Source organism: Ciconia boyciana, chromosome 12 (assembly GCF_034638445.1).
Source record: "Ciconia boyciana chromosome 12, ASM3463844v1, whole genome shotgun sequence".
In the NCBI taxonomy this organism is placed as follows: domain Eukaryota; kingdom Metazoa; phylum Chordata; class Aves; order Ciconiiformes; family Ciconiidae; genus Ciconia; species Ciconia boyciana.
The window spans coordinates 7,737,269-7,758,925 of NC_132945.1; the positions used below are offsets into that span (position 1 = coordinate 7,737,269).

The following is a 21,657-nucleotide window of genomic DNA, read 5'->3' on the forward strand; positions in this document are numbered from 1 at the left end:
CCAGGAAACCAATCCTTCCTGGGGGCCACTACCCACAGCCCCCCCAGGCTGACTCCGCACGGCTCGAACTCGGCCCCGTGGCCAGGGCTGGGCTGGGCACAGATGCCCCCAGCCTGGAGCCAGCAGCATCCTGTCGGAGGAGGGTGGCGAAGCCGGGGAAGCCGAGGAGGGAGCAGGCTGTGAAAAAGAGGGGGTGGGAGGAAGAAGAATGGAAAGAAGAAAAAAACCCAACCACATTTCAAAGCATTTTGCCTGGGGGGAAAGAAGGGAGGGTCCATAAGGACTCCAGTTCAGCCTGAAATTCGGTGCAAAGCCTAAGACAAAAGGAAAACCCTTTAAATGAAGCAAGACCAAGACGACTTTCTGCCCCAGCCTGTTAGAGAAGGTAATGTTTATTAAAGTATACACAAAAAAAAAACCAAAAAAACAAACCCACCCACATTTGGCAGCCCTTCCGGGCCGTGTAGCAAGCATGGCTCCCGAGCAGCGGTGCCAGCCCTTGGCCGAGTCCTGGTGCTGCAGCCTACGGCCTCAGCCTGGCCATGGTGGAGCGGAGCTGGAGCGTCCCCTCCGCCCATGAGCCTGGGTACTGGCACATCTTCTGCCACAGGTTCAGCTCCTCACCTGTGGAGTCCATCCAGTCCACAGCCTGCCCGTTGCTCATGCCTGGGAGAAAGGATGGACGTGGGCAGAAGTCACTGCCGGAGCAGCCTCCTGCCCGCAGCGAGGCAGCCCCAAGCAAGGGTGCTTATCCCAGGGTTTGACAGGATCCCAGGGCTCCTCACCATTGCCCACCCCCAGACGGACACCCCCGAGGAAGTCGTTGCTGGACAGTGGTTCCCGGTCCCAGACCGTCAGCTCCAGGCAGATGTGCTGCAGGTCCTCGGGGTTGATGCCGTTGTAGACAAAGGTGTGGTTGTAATGAGGGTTCAGGGTCTTCTTCACCACAGGTGTCTTCCTCTTGGAGGCTTTGTTTTTGTGTGGCAGGAGGTAGCTGGGGGAAGCAGCCCCTTGGGTTAGCAGCACGTGTGCAACTGCCTTCTGTTGTAGGGGCTGGGGCACCTCAGCACCCCAGGACCTGGTCTGGAGCCCACCTTCCCTGACCCGGCCCAAGAGCAGCCACAATGGTCTGCAAGGGGCTGGGTCTCTGCCCCAACTCCTGAAAAGCCACTCAGCAGACTGCAGGTGGTCTAAGGAGGGGAGAGAGCACGGACCACAGCCTGCTTGCCCCCAGCCACACTGCCCAGTGGCTTAGTGACCTCTGGGAAGACAATTTGATGGGACCTGGAGCCCTGCCCTGCATGCAGCCTCCCACTGCAAGCTCTCGGCGAAACCCAGGAGAGCATTTGCTACCAGGAGCATCTCGTCTCCAGGCAGAGACGGGCAGACAGTGACTTTCAGGGCACCAACGCAGGCAGTGTGGGGCAGCTAGCAGAGAGACCCATCCCTTCCCAAGGAGGCTCTGGGATGCGGCCAGGGAGGACAGTGCCTTCATTGCCCCTGCACCCAGGACCCACACTCACCCCTTGACAAAGCTGTCTGAGGTCCCCCCAGATTTGGCAGCCGTGAGGTTCTTGGCTTCTTTGATCCAGACCTGGAGCTCACCGCCTTCCCCTGTTTTGCCTGGGAAAAACCCAGCACAACAAGAGTTAATGAACCTTAATTTCCACCACCACTAACTTCTGGAAAGGTCCTGCTGAACAGCCTTCATTGCAGCGGCAGGTACAGATTCCCAGCTGGTATCTCCTCCTGCCTTACTGGCTCTGCCTGCTGAGGCAAAGGCAGACAATTGCTCCACATGGGGCCTAATGGTCCAGCCTGGTCCAGCCCCAGCAAAGCACTGGGACCACTCAGCCAGCCTAATGGTCCAGCCTGGTCCAGCCCCAGCAAAGCACTGGGACCACTCAGCCAGCCTGAGGACAGCCAGGTCTTCTCTGACCCAGAGCAGCCTTGCAGGCATTGCACAGGAAAAGGCTGCAGTGGCACCACCCAAGAAACCCACCCAGACCCAGCTCGCGTGGCCACAAGCAGGTTCCACAGGCTACACCGAGATCCTGGAGTTCCAGCACTCACCCTTCCTGCCATTCCCAGCCCCAGGGTGCTTGGAAGACGGGATGTACTTCATGGAGACGACCAGCTCCCCCTTGTACTGGTGGAGACCAGCAGCATCCGCCCCAATCTGCAAAGAAGCAAGGCTTATCAAACACAAGGCCAAAGAGGACATGGTGATGGCCGGGTCTGCATGCAGCACCTCCCCATGCTGGGCCAAAGAGCTTGGCTTCTCCTAGAGGTGGTTTAGCCGGCACAAATGCCTGCAGGCCCTCCCCAGCATCACCAGGTCAAACTCAGACCAGCTCCTTTGGGATCCTACTTTGGCTCAACCAGCCAAAGGATTTCCCTTAGGAAATCCCGTTTAGGGGTTTCCACAAGCTGCTCGAGCCCCAGCAGCGCCAAGGGCCGAGCCCACAGTACAAGCTAGTCAAGAGAACCAGACTTTTAAGTCCAGCAGCAGCATCTGCTGTTGCCATCGAGCTGCACGAAGGCCCTTGCTGCCCGGCTCTGCACTCCGCAGCAGCACGTCCCAGCCAGTTTCCCCCATTTGTTTCCCTGAAGTTGGCTCCAATTCCTGCCGGCCGGAGCAGGGAGCTGGGAAGAGCTGCACTCTTGGAGCAATCAAGCAAGCAGAATGAAAATACCTGATGGGGCAGAGACATCCCACTGCATCCCATAGGGGATATAGAGGAGGAGGGAAGCTAGGCTTAAGGAAGAAGATCTGCCCTTGTTTACTACTACTGCTATCTGCTCTGGGGTCTTTGTTTCTCCAAGGTTTGATTTGGGGAAAGCCTTTTGGCAGCTCTCGGCCGAGGTCTCTGCACCTCTCTGCCTGCTGAGGGCCACCCCCCGGGACAGGGCCAGGCGAGGGAGGCTGCTGCGGGCGGCAGGGCTGGGGTGCAGGGCCAGCACCTTGCCGTGCAGGGGCAGAAACTCCTCCAGGTGGCTCTCGAAGTTCCAGGCATCCAGCGGGACCTCCACCTCCCCCAGGAACGTGTTTCGGCCAAAGCGATCGTGGTGCCAGACTGAGAACTGCAATGTCCTTGCAAGCAGGAGGGACTTGTTAATCTCGTACTAGGAAGAGAGACAGGAAAAACCACCAGTGAGCAGGCAGTGCCAGGCAGGGGACAGGCTTGGCATACGCCATCAGCCACAGCTCTCGAACAGGAGAGGAGACAGGTTTGAGGAGCAACGGATGCACGTAGGGGACTGTTTGTCTTCCTTTCCAAGCCTGCTGAAACCTCCGTGTCCTGGGGCAGTGGTGCAGGAGCCCATGCTCTCCAGGCAAGTGGTCCTCAGAGCCCGTGCAGAGCCAGGACCAGGACTCATGGCATCCAGCCACCCCACCCCATCCCACCACAAGCGAAGCTCTGCCAGCCCACCAAGCCTCAGGTGGTCAGGGTGCGAGACCTCAGCAAAGTCAGGGCTGTGGGAGCCTGGAAACCCAACCACAGTTCCCACTTCCCTCCTGTCCAGAGAGTGCCTGGCCTCAGCGATGCGCTGCCAGGCTCGGGGACTGAGCCAGCCCTTCCCACCGCCCTGTGGTGGCCGCAGCAGGGACCGTGAAGGGCAGCACCAAGTGCTTCTGCCCTGGGGCCCAGAACTGCCTTATCTCTGCCTCTGCAGCTGTGCTGCCTGCCCTCCCACCACTGTAACCTGCCTGCAACAGCCCAGGAGCCTTCATCACAGGAAAGCAATGTCCGGGGGTAAGCAGAAGGCCCCTGGCTCTGGGGGATGCCACAGCAGCCAGGACATACATTCACATCTGCGGCTATGCCTCCACCCCGCCATGGCACCCAGGGCTTGACACCACAGCCACATCAGAGCAGTGACCCAGCCTGGGAGTGGGTTTTTCCCACTTTCAGGGTGCAGCGTCTGGACATGGGTCCTCTGCAGAGCCCCCGCCTCAGGGTCTGGAGCCCATCCACGCCCTGGTTTGTTCCAGCAGCATTCCCAAGGCCAAGCGCCTGCCTGGCCCCCGCAGCGGGGTGCGGGCTGCGCCCCAGCCCATCCTCACTCACCTTCAGCAGCTCGTTGTACAGGGGGTTGATGGTGTTGCGTTTGATGGTCGTCTTGCGTTTCCCTTGCCGGGATTTGTCAGGCAGGAGGTAAGTCTTCACGTACCTGAAGGGAGGGGCAGACAGCATTTCACCAGGGTTTCCCCACAACTAACCCCCATCACCTCCCTAGCCCCCCAGGACAACCCCAGACCTCCTGCCTCACCAAGACCCCCCCCCACTTACAGCTCCCATCTCTGGTGGGCACCCCACCACCCAGCTGAGCACCACCAGCAGTGCCACCAGCCATCACCCCCCGGCTCTCACGGGTTGGAGCGCTTCTTGCCCTCGTCCCCGTAGGCCAGCTGGCGACACTCCTTCACGTGAATGAACAAGGTCTGCGTCTTCTGCTCGTAGCTCAGGGAGAAGGAGATTCCCCCGGTGACCGCAACGTTGCCGAAGTCACCGGCCTCGCTGTAAATGCTGACCATGCTCCCCAGCGTGCTCTAGAAGACATGGCAGGGCTGAGCCGGGGCAGCATCGCTTGGTGGGTCCCTCTTCATCCTCAGCAAGGCTACTCCCTACCTGTCCTCCACACAGCCCCTCTCTCACCCCGCCGTGGCTGGGGACGGCCGCCGAGTGCCTCCCACCCGCACGCAGGCTCCCTGGAAGAGAGCTGGGTATCTGCGTTTCGATTCCCTTCAGGGGAGGAAGCCCCCACACCCCAAGCTGTTGCCCTGCACCCCAGGAGCTGCCTGCCCTGCCTCCCTCCCACCCAACCAGCCGACACTGCCCTTCTCTATGATTTCTTCCCGCGGAGCAGAGCACAGCCACGCCGCGGGGACTCACCGAGGAGGTGCCGCTGCGCATGCTGCCCCGGGCCACCCTCTGGCGATGGATCTCCACCAGGTTATCGATGTCCTCCTCCTCCTCCTCCTGCAAGGAGAGAGGCAAGCCGCCTGCGTGGGGAGCGGCAAGGCACGGCCGGCCAGGCAGCCAGCTCCTCCACCTGGCAGCCAGCTCCACGGCACACCAAGGGTCTCACCAGCTCCATGTTGAGGCCGGGGACCGACTTGCTCCTGTCCCCCAAAGAGCCGCCTTCCCCCACAAAGTCCTCCGGCCGCAGGTCGATCACCGATTTGGTGTAGTCTGCACGAGAGACAGTGAGGCAGCAGCACGGTGCAGGACTAGCAGAGCCCTGCCGGTCTCTCAAGCAAGGGGCTGCCCCAGCCTCTCCCATCTGCACCGAAAGCTCGCCGCAGCCCAGGGGGAAGCGGCCGCCCACCCCCTACCATGTCAGCACCCAAACCCCTCTGCACCCGTGCAGCTCTCACCTGCAGGCCTCACCACCCGACGGGGATTCTTCTTGAATATCGTTTCATGCTCATCCACCAAGGCGCTGCTGCGGCTCCCCACGGCGGCATCCTGGGGAGGAAAGGTCCCTTCAGAGCAGGGCAGGGCTGGGCACCCCATGGGGCTCCCAGCCCCACACCCCAGGACAGGGCTGAGCCTGCCGGAGCAGCGGCACGCACCCGTCCATTGGAGAACGCGTTTTTGGAGCGGAGAGGGAGGGTCAGACTGGAGGCAGCAGGTCCTGCTGGTGCAGCAACCTGTTTGCCATCTCTGAGAGGGGCGGCTCTCTCCAGGGAGCTACTCCTGCAGAGGACACAGAAAGGTCTGTCCCAGGCCAAGAGCATGGCTGGGAAAGCAAAGCGCTGGCCGGGAAATGCCGTCTCCCCACAAGCTCCCCAACGCCACGCAAGCTCCCAGAGTGCCCCAGCCTGGGGAGCAGAGGACTTGCCTGCCCAGGGACAGGTTTCAACCCAGCCAGAGGAGCCAGCTCCCCCTCACTAGACCAAGAAAAGTGCACTTGAGACGAAGGTCCTCATCCTCTGCCAGGCCAGCCTTGCCAAGGACAAACCACCCAGGGAGCCCCTCACCTGCCCCCCACGCCACTGGGACTAGGTCTGTAGCCATCCAGGCTCATGTTTTCCATGGACTCTGTGTCGCTTTTACCATCCCGAGGGTCTGAGACATCCAGAAACAAACTGCAGACAAACAAAACCACAGGTATGTCCTGTTTGGCAAGGAGGCTGGTCTGAGAGAGAGCTTCTGCGCCACCAATGATCCGAGCAGGGCAGCAGCGTCCCTCCCGTCCCTGCAGCAGGCGAGGGCTGGCACCCAGCGCAGGGATGATAGCGGGGATCCTCACCTGGGCCCCTCCCGGGGTGCCAGGGGGCTCTGCTGCCGGGCTGAGGAGGAGCTTTTGGCCTCTCCAAGCTGGGCTTTCTGGAGGAGGGTTTGTCCCACGGTCTCTCTTTTGCTGGCTGGAAAGAGAGAGACGTGGGGAGGACCACTGCTCCAAGCCCACTGCCTGGAGCAGGAGCTGCTCCCAGCCAACTCTGCGCTGGGCAGAGGCGCACCAGGGAAAGCTGGAGCATCCCGCAGGGCCGGGCTGTGGGAGAAGGCATCGCTGCGGCACCCCTACCTGCCGACCTGTGCCGCAGGGACAGCCGCACCATGTCGCTGCCCAGCCGGTTGGCGAAGCGGTTGACCCTCTGGTCGTAGAACCAGTCGCCTGTCGTCTTCTTCAGCTCGCTGCAGGGCAGGGAGGCAGTGTGGGGCTGCTCCCTGCACCCCAACGCCACCCTCGGTGCTGCCACCAGCCATGTAGAGCACGGGCACGGTGGGCACGTTCGGCAGGTGGCTGGGCAGAGACGATGCACTGGGCAGACAACGGGCCCAGCTACACACCCAGCAAACACGAGAGCAAGATGGGTTTTGTAGGACAGGGGAGGCCGAGAGGGAGGAAGCCTGGGGTGCTTGAAGCGCAGGCTGGGCGAGGGGCATGGGAGGATGCCGGCGTCAAGTAAGGGGGGAAAAGGAGCGGGGTGGGCATGCAGGAGACCCAGGAGTGGGGCACAACCCCGTTCTCCATCACCCAACCACGGGTGCCCACCCTTGGAAGTGACAGCAGAGACAGCTGCCCTGCACTGGAGAAGACCAGCTGGGCTAGGAAAGGTTGGCCATGGGGCATCAAGCTGGGGTGACTGGGAAGAGGAAGGGGACAGGAGGAACGTGCAGAAGGTCCCTGCCACTTGTCCCCAGGTACTCACGCCTCCTTAGTGCAGACTTTGCAGCGCCAGGAGCTGTTAGGACCGTAGGAACGGCAGTCCCGACACACCAAGTGGTTGCAGCCCCGGCAGGTGTTGGCCTTGGGGCTGACGCGGCCCAGGCTCTGCTGGCAGCGGGCGCACGTCCGCTCGCTGTAGCGCTGGCTGCCCCGCTTGGCCCCCTTGCGCCGGATCTCCAGCAGCTCGTTCTTCAGGCGCCTGCTCAGACCCCAACGCCGGGAGCCGTCAGAGCTGCGCCGGGACCCCGGGGCTGGGGCAGAGCTGCCGCCCCAGCCCCATCGCCCGCATCCAGCCGCTCCCGCGGCAAAGCCGGGAAACCAGCGCCCTGCCCGGCCCCAGCCACCTCCTCACCTGATTCTCCTCTCCTCCGCTTTGCGGAGCTCCTCGTCGCGCTGCAGGACCTGCAGGATCAAATCCCTCTCCGCCTCCGACAGGAAGGACAGATCCACGGCCTCCGACATCGCTCCGCCCGGGATCGCTCACCCTCGCCAGAAGCAGCCGGACGCGGCCGTGCTAGGAGCGAGCCAGCCGCTCAGCACGGCCACATCGCCGGGCTCGCAGCCCCGCGTCGGCCCAGCTCTGCCGGGCGCCCCGTGCCCGCGCCCCGGGGCAGGGCCGGCTGCCACCCCCCGCCCCGGATCACCGCACCCAAGGCACCGGCGCGGCGCGGCCGGCGCCCCGAGCGCCCGCGCCCAACCCGCCCAGCCGCCCCCGCGGCCCTGCCCCGGGCACGGCGCTGCTGCCGGCCGGGCCGCCGGCCACGCCGCCCCGGCGGCCTCAGCCGGCTCCGCGGGACCAGGGCCGACGCCCAGCGCCCCGGGCGCGCCCGGGGAGGAAGGAGCTGCCCCAGGCCGCGGCACCCACGAACGCACCCCACGCTGGGAAAGCCGCTCCTGCCCCCGCAGAGCGGCCGGGGTGCGGCCACGCAGCCGGAGCAGCGGCGGGAGCCGGAGCAGGAGCAGGAGCCGGAGCCGGCCCGGAGGCGCCGCGGGCGCTAGCAGCCGGACCCCGGGCGGCCGCGGCAGCTCCAGCCGCGACGCAGCCGGGCAGAGCCGCGCTCCCGGAGCGCCCGCTCGGGGGCCCGCAACCCCCCCCCCCACTCGCGGCGGCGGCACCGGCCACCCGGCGGACGGGCGGCGGCTGGAAGCGGCCGCGGCCCAGCCCGGCGGGAGGGACCTTCCTGCCCCCCGCAGCCGCGCCCCGGCGCGAGGGGGTGGGGGGGGCGGCGGGCCGGACCCCGGGCTCCTCTGCCGGGGGTGGTCCAGGGCCGCCGGCACGGCGCTCGGAGCGCGGCCACCGGGGCAGGGACGCGCCGGCAGCCCCTCGCCTGACCGGCGCTGGCGGCCCCCGGCCCGGCCCGGCCCGGCACAGCGCAGCGCGGCCCGGCCCGGCGCCCCCGCCGCCAGCAGCGGCACCCCCGCCCCCGCCCCACACCGCGGGCCGCCCGGTACCTGCCGCGGCTCCACCGGCGCCTCCCGGCAGCAGCAGCGGGCGGGCGGGCGGGGCCGCTTCTTTAAAGGGGCCGCGCCCGCCGCACCTGCGGCACCGACGGGGCGGCCCTGGAGGGAGGCGGCGCCCGCCCCGTCCAGCCCCCGCGCGGCGCGGGCCAGCACCCCCTTCCCCCGGGTCCCCCCGGGACGGTCCCCCGCCTCAGAGCTGCGGCCCCAGCCCCGCGGGCTGCTGTCCCCCGGCGCGGCGGGGCAGAGCCCGGCTCCGTGCCTGGAGCCGGGCGCTCTGCGCCGGCTGCCCGGGCCGCTCCCCCGGCGTGCTTCCCCGCAGCCCTACCCGGGGAGGCAGCTCCTCCCGAGGAGCACACGCAAGCCGGCACAAAGTCTACAGCCACCCGCACTGCTGGGGTGCCCTCCCGGGGTCCCTGGGGTGCCCAGCACGGCGGCAGGTGAGGGGCCGAGACCCGAGCAGCACGGCCACGGTGTACTCCCAGCTCTGCCCGCAGCAGAGGATGGCCCTGCCACAAGGCTCCAGCCTCTGCTCTTGTCCTTCGTGGGCAGAGATACGGTCCCGGCAAGGCTCCTCGCGCTCTGCCCACAGCAGCACAGGCAATAGGAAAACCATAAGCATGTCTGGCAGGACGAGGCGTGGGGTTCACATCCATGGCGAGGAGGCTTCTTGCCACGCAGGATGGCGAGGCTGCGTGGGAGGCCGGCTGGGAGCAGCCCCGAAGCGAATACGAGGACGCGGCTCTGCCCGCACTTTTGGCTGTGCCCCAAGGCTCCCCGCCGCAGGGCAGGGAGAGGCAGAGGTTCCCAGCCCTGTGGGAGGAGACGGGATACCTACACGGGGGAAAACCCACGGGGACCCGGGGACACCAAGGGAGCTCCCTCCCCAGGCAGGGGTTTCTCTGCAACAGGGGTACACATACAGCTGCGTAAGAAGTGGTTTCTCTTACACAGGGGTAAGCGGGGTTTAGGCTTGCAGGCAGAACTGAGGGCAGAGGATGCAGGCAGAGGCTTTTGCCCCGGGACCCAGGGTCCCCAGGCAGGACCCCCACGCTTGCACCAGTGCTCGCGTTTTAACTGGACGCCAACCAGAGAGGTGGGAAACATCCTTACTTCTGCAAAAAGGTGAAAAGAAACCGAGATGAACAGACCTGTTTCCAGTACAATAAAAAAGCATGCTGGTAAATATAAGCACAAAACCTGCCCCTGACTCGCTGAAACAAAGCCCGGCAGGAATCCGAGGTTTATTCAGCCCTGTGGCTCTTTCCTGGGTGAAAATGGGGCTGAAAGTGCCACCACATGTCCGAGATCTGGGCAGCGACAAGCAGAACCGGGGCAGGACTCTGGATGCTCTCAGCCCCAGCTCGCCCCATCCTCGGCTGGGATACGGCTCCCGGAGGGGTCTCCAGTAGGAGAGCATCCCCCGGCGCCCTGGGTAGGGGGAGGCACTGCTGGGCACCGCTGCCACCTGAGAACGAGGGGACATAAAGAGCATCCAGGCTGGCAGCAGGCAACAGTAGCAACTCCCTGCCACTGGTGCTCCAATACCACCGTTCCGTGGGAGCTGGAGCCACGCCGGGGCCTGGGGCCAGCTAGGTGGGCAGCGTCGGCCGGCACTCGAGGTCCAGAACGAGGTGATGCACGTGGGGCGCATAGGACTTCACTGCCTCGATGTGCAGGATGCTGGTGTGCCACGGCTGCCCATGCAGCTCTGCCAGCAGCCCCCGGATCCGTGCCGCCGTGGCTTCAGCCCACCTCTGCCACTCAGGCCTGATCCTGGCCCCCAGCGTCTCCTTCCCACCGTCCTCCGTTGGGTGCTGCGCCTCTCCATCAGAGCCGGCTCCCTCTGGATACCCCGATTCAGACCTCAAGGCCAGGGTCTGCGGTGGGGCCAGCGCGGGGAAAGTCTCTACGTTGTGGTGGATGTGGAGAACCCCGCCCGTGCCCTTCTTCAGGACGCGGCAGGCCACTGGCCAGCCTTCCTCCGAGCTGGGAATCAGCCCCAGGTTCACCCGGTCCGCTACGTCCCACAGCTCCAGCTGGAAGGAAAGGGGAGATGAGGGGGATGCCACGCGGGGCCGGGGGGGCCGTGGCCGGTCAGCGCTGCTCACCTGCCTGCTGTCCCCGTGGTGGATGCGGCAGCGGTCCTGCACGCTGTTCAGCGCCAAGTTCCTCCGCAGGGCCTCCACGGCGTGGCTGTTCCACTCACAGGCGTGGGCGAAGGCAGCCGCCGCGTGAACCAGGTACGGCAGCGTGAAATAGCCAATGCCTGGGGGCAGGAGAGGTGGCAGCGGCTGAGGGCAGGGTCCAGGCACCGGTGGGGATCTGCGCTCCTCCCTGGAGCGCAGGCTCTCTGCATCTGCTTTGCTCCAGGTTGGAACAAGCCCAGATGCTGGGAAAATGGAAATTCATTCCCCCCTTGCCTCCACAAAAGCAAAATCTGTCTTGAAAAATGTTTACAGAGGAGCTTATTTTACCTTCAGTCTTTGGCCATGAGCTCAAGAGCTGCCCTGCCCTGCTTCCACTCTGCGCACAAATGCCCAGATTACCATTTATTTTAATTAACCCAGAGCAGTTTTACAAATGCCACATCCTTTCCGTGTGGCACAGACTGGAGCACTAACTTCCCTAAGCACTGAACAGCGGCTCTCTTGACATGCAAACACCTGATGTGATCTCCCCACTCATCGCACAGCACAGGACACTTCAGTTAACGCCAGCTTGTCATGAAGGCGTATCAGTACAGGCTCAGGACATCTACGAGAGCTTTTCAGAAACAATATCAAGGGCAAATCTTTTCCATGGATCCAAACGATTCCCATGACCAGCACTAGGTACAGAGCAGTGCTCTGCCAAGCCTGAGCACAAGGTCATCCTGAGCGTCCAAAGGCAACAGGGACGCAGGAGGGACAGCAGTGCCAGGTTAGCTGAGGGCTCACAGACAGAGCAGGAGCTCTAAGCCTGGGTATTTTTCCAGTCCAGGCTGGAAATGACATTTGACATCCACCTTGATGCCATCAGTGCCTGCATCACTGCTGCCTTCCTGCCTGCCTCCGCAAAAATCCTGCCCTGCCAAATCCCTCCACCGTCCCCGTTACCTGCGTAGAGATCCACCAGGACCTCCCCGGAGCAGGGCAGCGAGGCCACCCGCAGCTTCTCTGTGATGTTGCCCGGTGAAAACATGCACTTGGTCACGTCGAACGTGTACCTGAGAGATATTGCCGGCCACGTGAGGGCAGCCCCTTCCCTGCACCAGCCGCATCCTGCACCGCGGCTCCTGCCTACCTGATCCCGTTGTCCACATGCTCCACCCAGCCGTCCTGGCCCAGCAGCAGGCTGATACTGGGGGACCGCATCCCATCTGGCAACACTCGTCCTCGCCTGGCCAGGCGCCGGGCACCCAGAGCCGAGGCAACCGTCTCCCAGAGCGCCGGACCTGCAACGCACCCGTCCCAGGAGCTTTGGGAAAGGCCAGGGCAGCTCTGCGGGCAGGATCCGGGCAGGCAGACCCTGCTCCCCCTTACCCAGCTTCTCCCACGGCGCAGCCCTGAAGCTGTCCTCACCCAGCAGGACCAGATCCCCGTGCCGCTGCCAGGCGCGGGGCACATCACGCTCCAGCTCCTCTGACCAGCTCTCGCCCAGCAGCCGCCGCAGCTCATCCCGCAGCTTCTGGGCGGGTGTCTGCCGGCGGGCTGCCCTGGAGGGGACAGGGTCCTGCAGGAGGGATGTGGCACGTGGGGTTGAGACCCCACTGCCCTGTGGCAGGACTCAGGGAGCGGGGTGTCTCCCAACCTGGATCCGGACCAGCTCGCAGGGCATCTCCTGGGGCAGCCGCAGCTGGGGGAGCTTCTCCTCCAGCACAGGCAGGGCCACACGGCCCCCAGGCACCTCCTGCAGCCGGTAGCGCCCGTCCAGGAGCTGCTCCTCTTCCAAATGCTCCCTGCAAGGCCAAGGCACGGTCAGGCGCTCCCCAGCCCCGCAGCCCCCCAGAGAAGAGACCCCCCGGGGTGCAGGGCCAGCCCTCCGAGCTCTCCTCCCCGCCAGCCCTGCCTGCACCCTGCCGCAGCAGCCGCAGGGCTCCCGTTCCCCCTCGCAGGCTCACCTGAGGCGCTGGGTGAACCGCGGCTCCGTGGCCAGCGCAGGAACGGAGACGGGGACGTCCCTTGCCTCCATCCCCAGCACAGGGGAACGTTGCCGTCCAGCTGGGATGCAGCCGGCTGCCAGGCGGGCACAGGGCGTCAGGCTCGCAAGGGACAGGAGGGAGCCGGGGCCGGTGGGGGCCCCTGGCACCGCCATGCTGGGGGCTGCACCCCCGGGCAGGGGGCTGGCTGCCCGGGCACTGCCGTGGGGTGACCGGGGAGGTGGGGTACCCTGGGGGATGGGGTGCCCTGGGGCTGGAGCCCCAGGGGAGGGGTGCCCGGGGTGTGGGGGAGGGGGTGCCCGAGTGGTGGGGTGGCTGGGGCGGGGTACTTCAGAGGTGGGGTACACTGGGGTGGGGTGTCCCAGCGGATGGGGTGCCCGGGGGATAAGGGTTGGCGTGCCCGGGGATGGGGTGCCTCGGGGAATGGGGTACCCTAGGAGTGGGGTGCCCGGGGGATTCTGCCTCAGGGCCGGTGCCCGGGACTGCACCCCGGAGGCCGCGGGGCTGCCCCGGGAGCCGGCACCCCACGGCAGGCTGTCCCGGGAAGAGCTCCCCAGAGCCCCAGCAACCCCCGCCCGGCTGTCCCGGATGTCCCGGCCGTCCCGCCCCACTCCCCGCTCCTACCGAGCGCGGCGCGCAGAGTGCAGCGGCGTAGGCCCCTGTTTCCCGCCGGAGCGCCTTCTCAGCCGCGCCGCCGCCATGTTTTGCGGGCGCGGGCGGAAGCGGAAGCGGGGGGACGGCGTGGGGCGAGGGACCGGAAGCGGTGGCGAGGCCCGGGCGGCGGGATGGCGGGGCTGTCGGTGCGGGACCCCGCTGTGGATCGCTCCCTGCGCTCCGTCTTCGGTGAGCGCCGCGGGGACGGCCGGGGTCGGGGCCGGGGGCCGGGCGGGCCGGCCGGCCGAGCCTTCCCCGCCGTTCGGGGCCGGTGACCGCCCAGCACTCGGTCTCCGCGCTGACCGGCGGCCGCCGTCTCTCTCCCACAGTGGGGAACATCCCGTACGAAGCCACAGAGGAGCAGCTGAAGGACATTTTCTCAGAGGTTGGGCCCGTGGTCAGCTTTAGGTGAGAACGGCTGCCGGCCTCCCCCGGCCTCCCCCTCCCCGGTTCCCCGGGGCAGCGCGGGCAAATCTGGCCCCGAGCCCCGCGGGTGGCGTGGGGCTGTGCAGGGGCAGAGCCAGCCTTCCGGTGGGCAGCGGCAAAGCAGCGCAGAGCGGTGCGTCTGGGGGGGTTGTGAGGCTGTGGCAGCTGCGCTCGGGGTGCGGGCACTGAGCCCCGGGGCCGAGGTCGCCCGGAGACGTAGAGCGTGATGGCCCAAGCACAACGATGTGAACTGGGCACGCTGCTGCAGGCCGGAGGCAACTGCCCTGCTGCGGCGTGGAGCTGGGGCAGATGAGTTCTCAGGTCCTGATCAGGCTCTGCGCAGAGAGCCGGGAGTGCAGAGCAGGAGCATCCCAGTGGCTCTGCAGGGATGTTTCCCGGCTTGGCACCAGGCTTCGGAGACCTCTCAGTTAAAGGCTTGGTAGCTCAGGGAGCAGCCGGCCCAGCTGTGTGCCCCCCAGAGCTGCCTTCGTGGGGTCACGGAAAGCGCAGCACTTGCGCTGGTGGCCTTCCTGGGCACCGGAGCTTTGGGAGCACCCATCGGCCTGGCTCCGGGAGGCCTTTTGGCTCTGGCTTAGGGCCGACTGTTGCGCACCTTGGCCTGACTCCGGCGCCTTCTCTCTGCTCTCCAGCGCTCCTGTGCGGTGTACCCCAATAGCCCCCTCCCGAGCGATGGGGAGCTGTGGGCACTGCACGCCGCTCGATGCCTGCGCTGCCCTCAGGCAGTGGTGGTTCTCTCCTCGCTGTGCAGGCTGGTGTATGACAGGGAGACGGGAAAGCCGAAGGGCTATGGCTTCTGTGAGTACCAAGACCAGGAGACGGCCCTCAGTGCCATGCGGAACCTGAACGGGCGAGAGTTCAGCGGGAGGGCCCTGCGCGTCGACAATGCGGCCAGCGAGAAGAACAAGGAGGAGCTGAAGAGTGAGTCTGAATTTTGTGATGGAGAGCACACTGATGTCGTGCTGGGCCCGGCCTTTTCAGTGTTACAAAGCGTGCCTCTTCTGCGAGGCCGGTGAGGAGGAGACCTTGCAGAGCTGACCTGCTCCAAGCAATGTAGCAAGTAGTTTTGCAGAGGGATGCATGGGCTCAGCTCTGTGTTTTCTCTCCCAGATGATCTCCCTGTTGTCACTGCCTCCCCTTCCCCGTAATGGCATGGTGCTTCCCTTCTGATGAGCCCGTTAAAAACGGACGGTTCACGTTGCCGTACGAGGTCACAAACTCTGTTGCAGGCTTGGGCACAGGCGCACCCATCATAGAGTCACCCTACGGGGACCCCGTCAATCCTGAAGATGCCCCCGAGTCCATCAGCCGGGCAGTAGCCAGCCTGCCACCCGAGCAGATGTTTGAGCTGATGAAGCAGATGAAGGTGAGCGAAGCGGAGGCCTGCACTCTCTGCATGAGCACAGCTTCTACCACCACTGCCCGTGCCCTCACAGCCCCTGTCACACCTTGCCAGAGCTCTGATCTGCGTGTATCTTCTCAGTTGTGTGTCCAGAACAGCCCCCAGGAAGCCAGGAACATGCTGCTTCAGAACCCCCAGCTGGCTTACGCCCTGCTGCAGGCCCAGGTGGTCATGAGGATCGTCGACCCGGAGATTGCACTGGTTTGTCCCTTGCTGCCTTGTCTGGGGTCGGTAGGATATTGGTGGCAGCCTGTTGTGGAGGGTGGGTGGAAGTGAACTCCTTTCTCCTTCTTCTGCCCCTAGAAAATCCTGCATCGCCAGACCAGTGTTCCTCCTCTGATCCCAGGCAACCAGCAGCCAGTGCCAGGGCCGGGGCCTGGACCAGGACCGGGGCCGGGGCCAGGGCCAAATGCCCAGCTGAACCCGCAGAATACCCCCTCATCCCAGCCACAGCCCATAGTAAGAGGGGGTATGCATGCGATGCAGGTGCTGTCTCGGGGAGAGATGGGCATCGCCAGCTCCACCTCTCCCAGCTGGGGCGCGCATGCCTGGGTGACGGGGCTTCCCTGAGCTCCGGTTTCTCTCTTGGGTAGGGTGGGATGCACGTAAACGGCGCTCCTCCTCTGATGCAGCCGCCCATGCAGGGAGGAGTGCCAGCCCCAGGACAGATGGCAGCCGCTGTGCAGGGCCCAGGCCCTGGCCCCATGGCTCCAGGAGGTGAGTGCGTGGGTTTTGGCTGAACGGTGTCCTGGGCACACGGGTCCTGCAGACAGCCTCCCTCTACCTTCCCCTTAACCGGACGGCTTGGCCCCGTGAGAGCACGCATAGTCCCACACCGTGTGCCGTGGTTGTGGCTGCTGCCGGCGGCAGTTCTGAAAGTTGGCTTATCTCCGTGGGGAGCCAACACCAAGAAAATAAACCTTTGGATGCTCCCTCAGGAGCTGGGAGGGGGCAGGTATTTGGGGCCAAAGGAATCTGTTAGTGGTGCAGGGATGGCTGGGGAGGGCTCTGAGCTCTGCCTGTTCCCTCTCAGGTGGGATGCAGCCACAGGTTGGGATGCCGGGCGGAGGCCCTGTCCCCTTGGAGCGCGGACAAGGTAAAACAGACGTGGGTTAGTACTGTGCGTTACGTGAGCCTCGCTCCAGCGGAGGCCCAGGCCATGGGTGCTGAGCAGTGCTGCCCCAAGAGCCCCTGCCAGCTCCCTGCAGCCTTGCCGTCCCTGGATCCGGGGCAGCTCCTGCAGTGCTGGGCTGCACCCGGGTTTGTTCGCTTAGGCGTAAGGCTGTGGTAGCAGCTCTCCTGCATCCAGGGCCCCAGCCCACGCACCGGTTTGCTCCCAGCTTGTCCTGCACTGTGTTGTGCAGATGTGCCCTGGAAGCCAGGAGAGCTGCCGGTCCCCGCAGAGCCCCACCGAGTGGGACATGCCTGTGTTTTCCATCTCTCTGTGAGCCCGTGTCTGTCCCTGTGCTTGAGCAGGCGGGCAGAGCTTGCTCTTCTCTGGTCCCTGTCCTGCTCCTTTGCTGCCTGGGTGCTGGGAAGCAGCTTGTGCTGCCGCCGCGTCTGCCCACGTCTCCCAGTGCTCCCTGCGCCGTGCCCGGCAGAGGGAGCTGGGCCTTTGCTTTTGCTTGCGACGGGGAGTGCGAGGCTTGGCAGGGAATTTCCCGGTGAATGATTGCTTGGCTCTCCCTCCGCAGGCACGGTCTGTACGGCCCAGCCCCAGAGCCGGATTCTTTACAGTTCACATGTTGCGTGGCCACCCTGTCAAGTCATGCGCCAGGGTTAGCACAAGAAAGGCGTTCCTTTCTCCCAGTAATAAGGCATATAGCTGACACCACTATTGCCTTGGCTTGTATCGTAGGCCTTGTTTCAGGAACGTGGCAAACTTGTTCTGAGGTCCGCCTGCCTTAGGTATCTTAGGAGAAGCCGACTTTCGTTTTCTTTGGGGTGGGCACCATCTTCCTGAGAGCAACTGGGCAGTGCTTGGCACTTCCGTTGGTACCCAGAAGGTTTTGGAGAGCAGACAGAAAGCTGGCACTGGGGAGTGCCATGGGAAGCTGCGGGCAGGGCCGGAAGCAGAAGCTGACTGGCTGTGCGTTGTGGGGCGCAGCGTGGCCCCACAGAATGCCGATTCTCTCGGCAGGACATCCTCTTGCCCCGCACGTTCACGCAGTGAGCGAGGGAAGGGCCGTGCCAAGCTGGCTGTCACGCCTGTGGTGGCAGAGGTGGCATTAATGGTAGAGGTTGATAAAGCCAGACCTGCAGCAGGCAGCGTCTTCTCCTTAGGTTTTCTGGGGGACTTCAGGGAGCGGAGGTGATCCTGCAGGCAGCGCTGTCCCCAAGGCTGAGTGCATGTGTGCATACACTATTTACGTGTCTGCTCTTCTCCCTCTTTTCCTGCTGCTTGCCCAGGGAACCTGCAGCTCTCGCCCGTGGGACCTGCCAGGCCTGCGTCTATCGAACGCGTTCAAGGTATCCCAGCACCCGCCAGCTCCCTTCTCCCGTGGAGCTCGTTGTGGAGTGTGCAGAGAGCAGCTTTCACCCTGCTGTGCTCAGGGCTGGGGACTGGTGTATCACTCTGCGTAGCCTGGCAGGGTTAGGAGGAGGCAGGATTTCCTCCGGGGCCTCAGGAGAGAACAGGCTAGCACCGTGCACAGAGAGCCACCGGTGGAAAAGGAGAGCCTGCTTGGAGACGGCCTTTGCCTAGGATCCAGCCCCCTTTGACACCTCACTACCAGGAGCCTTCCAGGTCTTGCTTTGCTCCTGGTTCCACGTTGGCAGGGTGTTGATGCCTGTGCTAATAGGGATCGCCATGGCGGCACCTACGCTTGGTTTGGCCACCTGGTGCCGTAAGGAGCCTGAGGTAGAGCCAGAGAGGGAAAGTGAGGGATAAAAGCAGCAGCCAGGGAAGGGGCTTTGGTGCGCTCCGGCCTTGTGTGAGGGGCTGCTGCCCCGGCGGTCAGCATGGCTCACCCGCCTGCACGCCGGGGAGCAGCGAGGCCGCCCCGCACCCCAGCCCCGAGAGCGCTGGGGGACAGTCTCAGCACAGCACTGGTCATGCAGATCCTCACGAGCTCTTGTGTGTCTCCCTGGCAGTGCCCATGCCAGACCCGAGGGCCCCTATGCAGCGTGGACCTCTACCTGCTAGTGGCCCGCCGCCCCGAGGCCTTTTGGGAGATGCCCCGAATGACCCTCGCGGAGGGACCCTGCTCTCAGTCACTGGAGAAGTGGAGCCCAGGTGAGGGGAGAGGGAAGGAGAGGAGCCCTTGGCACTGTCCCCCGCCCAAGGGTGACCTCTCGCTGAGGACAGGGATGGCACCAGCCTTCCGGGAGTCACCGCTGCCTGGTCGGAGGCCTGTGTGCTGCCGACCGTGGGGGCTGGCCCATTTCCCCGGGGACGGGGCATCCCCGGGGTGATGGCCGCAGCCCTGTGGCATGGGGCCGACAGCACCCATCCTTGTGCCAGCCTCGCCCTCCTCCCCTGCGGCCGGCTTCGGGGGCAATCCCAGCGCTCTGCCCAGACCGTGCCCAGCCAGCGTCTGATTCACACTCTCTCGCTTTTTCTCCTCCTCCTGCTTTGCTCTCCTCGTCTCTCTGCGTCAGAGGTTACCTTGGGCCGCCCCACCAGGGAGCCCCTATGCACCATATGCCTGGTCATGACAGCCGTGGCCCCCCCCATGAGATGAGGGGGGGACCCATGGGAGAACCCCGACCACTGATGGGAGAGCCGCGGGGGCCCTTGATGGATGCTCGAGGTGAGAGAGGGGGCATGAAATAGCGGGTGGCTTAAGGCGTACAGGCAAGACGTCAGAGTGGAGCCCGCTGCCCCGACGCAAGGCGTAGGAAGGGGGTTTGGGCAGCGAAACAACTGACACCAGGGCAAGGAGGGACAGTCCCACGGGGCAAGGGACTTCTCCAGGCATGTCCCCTCTGCCCCCAGCTCTGCACCTTCCGGGCATTTGCTAGCCCCCAGGCAAAGGAGGCAGCGGGCTCGCTCCCACGCTCCCTGTGGCACTGCTCCCTTCAACAGCTTGCCTTGTCTTTCCCCTGCAGTCGGAAGAGATCCCCGAGGGCTGGAGCCACGAGGACTGGAGCCACGAGGGCTGGAGCCCCGGGTGATGGAGGCACGAGCCCTGGAGGCACGAGGCCTGGAGCCGCGGGTCCTCGAGCCACGAGTGCTGGAAGCCAGGGCCATGGAGGCCAGGGTCATGGAACCCCGGGGCCTGGAGCCTCGAGGGCCTGGTCCCAACCCACGTGGCCCCATGCCTGGTGGGATACAGGGTCCTGGGCCACTTAACATGGGAGCCAGTGGCCCGCAGGGTCCTCGCCAGGTACATACAATGTCTCTGCTTGGCTGGTTGGCACCGATGGTGTCTTGCAGATTGGGTGTGGATGGGCGTGTGATCGTGTCCTGCAGCAGCTAGAGAGGGGAGGGTGTCCCACAGAGCGGTGCCTCTGGGAAGCACAAGGCCTGGGTCAGTGGCTCTCTGAGGGGTTTGGAGCATCTGTCCCATCTCCCCAGGTACTGCCCATCTGCTGGGGACAAGACGAGGCTTGGGCCTCTCTCCCCCTCTTCCTGATGCGCAGGAAGGAGTGCAGGAGTTGGAGGGAGAGGAGAGCACGTAAAACGCACGGTAGCCTGTCTGTCTTCATGCTTGGACATCTTCAGACTGGCTGTGGGGGCATCCATCTGATCATCTGCTTTACCTTCCTGTATTTGTATGGCTGAGTCCAGAGACCCTTTGGCCCTTACCCCCTCTCTCGTGCCTGCAGGTTCCTAACATGGCGGGGGCAGGCATGCAGGGAGGAGGCATTCCTGGGGCAGGAGTCCAAGGAGCTGGTCAGCCTGGAGGCTTTAGCCCTGGACAGAGCCAGGTCACCCCCCAGGATCACGAGAAGGTGAGAGGACAAAAGGGAAAGGGTGAGACACCGGAAGCAGCGCTTCCTCCATGTCTTACTGTGGCAGGGACAGCCCCTTCCTGGCTCCGGTGACCGGTGGCTGCTCTGGCAGGGCACCTCTCTGATTCCCCCCTCTACCCACAGGCAGCCCTGATCATGCAGGTTCTGCAGCTGACAGCGGACCAGATCGCCATGCTGCCCCCGGAGCAACGGCAGAGCATCCTTATTCTGAAGGAGCAAATCCAGAAGTCCACGGGGGCACCCTGAGAGGTGATGTCCTTAACCCAGCCTCGGCCTGTGCCTGCTCCCCTTCAGTAAATCAGAGAGCTGCTCAGGATGGGGCTCTGCCCGGCTTTTCCTCTCCGTGCCGGGGCTCAATCTCCTCCCCTTCCTTCTCGCAGGCCTGGCAGGCGCGTGGTGGAGATGCCGTCCGCCTGGACAGAGGCAGTGCTCCATGGCAGCTGCTTCCCGTTGCTGTCTGAGCTGATGCTGCATTTTGGGAGAGGTTTCTCCTCCCCCCACTAACGTTTTCCCCTCCCATTCATCCTTTTTTCTGTGTGTATATTTTATGATGTTTGAAATAAAGTGGGAGGAGGGTTTGAGTAAAGCCATGTCTCCGGCTGCCTCGTTGGTCTCTTGTGGAGGCCGGAGTGGGACTGTTGGGTTCTGGGAACCGTCTGGCCTGGCTGCAGGCCAGTCCAAACCGCTCTCCTTCCTACCTTCTCCCCAGCACCACGGCAAGATCTACGTGTGGGATTTTACGTGCCCTGCTGTTCCCAGCTGTTCGTAGGGCTGTAAGGGAAGGGCAGGACAGGGAGCTCGGGTTTCTGTCCCTGCCGACCGGGCGGAAGGGCTCCGTATCCGATTACTGTATCGCTTACCACGCCAGCCTGCTCAGGGGGAGGGTGGTTTTCCCCTATTCTTTGCCTATGCTTGAGCAGAATTTGTTGCCTTTGCATGAGCTGCATTTGAAGTTGGCCTGTGCGCTGGTGTGTGCCTGGCAGGCGGTGCAGGCTGGCTCGGGTGGTGGCAGCGAGCCCGGCGGAGGAGGAGTGCCGCCTTACCCTGCAGCCCAGAGGGTTTGCTATGAACCTGCTTTTTTATTGCAGCCTTACAAGGGGGCAAAGAGTGGGCTCCCTTTGCACCTGCACGGACTGAGTCACCACGGAGGCTTTTATTGCAAAGGAAAGCACATTTAATTTACCCTTTTACGCACAGGAGTGTTTAAACCCAGAGGGGCACGCTTGGCCCCCAGTGCCTGCTCGGCATGCCCCTCTCCCCTCCCCATCCCATCCTGTGGTTCTGCCCAGCCCGCTGGGCACTCCTGCTGCTTCCTGCTGCTCCAGCAGCATCGTCGCAGTCTGTGCATCTGGTTTCTTGACGGGGGACCGTGCGAAGCTGCAGGCCCGCTCCCCCCATGGGGACCCCTTGGACACCAGGTTGAGAAGGCAGCAGTCTTTGAACCTAGGGTTTCTCAGGG

General features: G+C 64.4%; 3 protein-coding genes across 11 annotated transcripts; 1 reads left to right on the forward strand and 2 right to left on the reverse strand.

Annotated features, from left to right (window-relative positions):
* Positions 1–371: 371 nt before the first annotated feature.
* On the reverse strand, positions 372–8,749 carry SYTL4 (synaptotagmin like 4). 3 transcript variants are annotated; one of them, XM_072876631.1, is made up of 17 exons: positions 8,635–8,749; positions 7,535–7,696; positions 7,166–7,381; positions 6,538–6,647; positions 6,262–6,376; positions 5,990–6,097; positions 5,582–5,705; positions 5,384–5,474; positions 5,095–5,198; positions 4,899–4,985; positions 4,377–4,555; positions 4,074–4,176; positions 2,965–3,126; positions 2,074–2,179; positions 1,524–1,623; positions 786–994; positions 372–666 (listed from the first exon to the last, which is right to left on the reverse strand). In XM_072876631.1, the coding sequence occupies exons 2-17, from the start codon at positions 7,642–7,644 to the stop codon at positions 524–526; spliced, it is 2,067 nt and encodes a 688-aa protein (XP_072732732.1). In that variant the 5' UTR covers positions 7,645–7,696; positions 8,635–8,749; the 3' UTR covers positions 372–523. The 3 variants fall into 3 exon arrangements, with proteins under 3 accessions (XP_072732732.1, XP_072732733.1, XP_072732734.1); XM_072876632.1 differs by lacking the exon at positions 8,635–8,749 and adding an exon at positions 8,056–8,544; XM_072876633.1 differs by lacking the exon at positions 5,990–6,097.
* An 845-nt stretch (positions 8,750–9,594) lies between these two features.
* On the reverse strand, positions 9,595–13,363 carry TRMT12 (tRNA methyltransferase 12 homolog). Its single transcript, XM_072876634.1, has 7 exons — positions 12,743–13,363; positions 12,433–12,580; positions 12,165–12,354; positions 11,926–12,076; positions 11,739–11,848; positions 10,752–10,909; positions 9,595–10,679 (listed from the first exon to the last, which is right to left on the reverse strand). Exons 1-7 carry the CDS (start codon positions 12,934–12,936, stop codon positions 10,233–10,235), a joined length of 1,398 nt encoding a protein of 465 aa, XP_072732735.1. The 5' UTR covers positions 12,937–13,363; the 3' UTR covers positions 9,595–10,232.
* Positions 13,364–13,527: 164 nt separating this feature from the next.
* On the forward strand, positions 13,528–20,778 carry CSTF2 (cleavage stimulation factor subunit 2). Of its 7 annotated transcripts, none has more exons than XM_072877203.1 (15): positions 13,528–13,624; positions 13,765–13,843; positions 14,631–14,800; positions 15,109–15,245; positions 15,363–15,482; positions 15,585–15,740; positions 15,875–15,998; positions 16,315–16,377; positions 17,691–17,750; positions 18,375–18,516; positions 18,882–19,033; positions 19,332–19,609; positions 20,052–20,177; positions 20,322–20,447; positions 20,579–20,778. In XM_072877203.1, exons 1-14 carry the CDS (start codon positions 13,567–13,569, stop codon positions 20,442–20,444), a joined length of 1,788 nt encoding a protein of 595 aa, XP_072733304.1. In that variant the 5' UTR covers positions 13,528–13,566; the 3' UTR covers positions 20,445–20,447; positions 20,579–20,778. The 7 variants fall into 7 exon arrangements, with proteins under 7 accessions (XP_072733304.1, XP_072733305.1, XP_072733306.1 ...); XM_072877204.1 differs by having other exon boundaries at positions 15,926–15,998; XM_072877205.1 differs by lacking the exon at positions 17,691–17,750.
* The last annotated feature ends 879 nt before the right edge of the window (positions 20,779–21,657 follow it).

Coding starts and splice junctions, on each gene's coding strand:
- TRMT12 (XM_072876634.1), bottom strand. CDS start 12,936: ATGGCGGTGCCAGGGGCCCCCACCGGCCCCGGCTCCCTCCTGTCCCTT. Junction 12,581..12,742: donor CGGTTCACCCAGCGCCTCAG/GTGAGCCTGCGA, acceptor TTGGCCTTGCAG/GGAGCATTTGGAAGAGGAGC. Junction 10,680..10,751: donor ACCACGGGGACAGCAGGCAG/GTGAGCAGCGCT, acceptor CTTTCCTTCCAG/CTGGAGCTGTGGGACGTAGC.
- CSTF2 (XM_072877203.1), top strand. CDS start 13,567: ATGGCGGGGCTGTCGGTGCGGGACCCCGCTGTGGATCGCTCCCTGCGC. Junction 14,801..15,108: donor GAACAAGGAGGAGCTGAAGA/GTGAGTCTGAAT, acceptor ACTCTGTTGCAG/GCTTGGGCACAGGCGCACCC. Junction 15,246..15,362: donor AGCTGATGAAGCAGATGAAG/GTGAGCGAAGCG, acceptor GTATCTTCTCAG/TTGTGTGTCCAGAACAGCCC.
- SYTL4 (XM_072876631.1), bottom strand. CDS start 7,644: ATGTCGGAGGCCGTGGATCTGTCCTTCCTGTCGGAGGCGGAGAGGGAT. Junction 5,475..5,581: donor ACGCGTTCTCCAATGGACGG/GTGCGTGCCGCT, acceptor TTTCCTCCCCAG/GATGCCGCCGTGGGGAGCCG. Junction 4,177..4,376: donor GGCAAGAAGCGCTCCAACCC/GTGAGAGCCGGG, acceptor CCCTCCCTTCAG/GTACGTGAAGACTTACCTCC.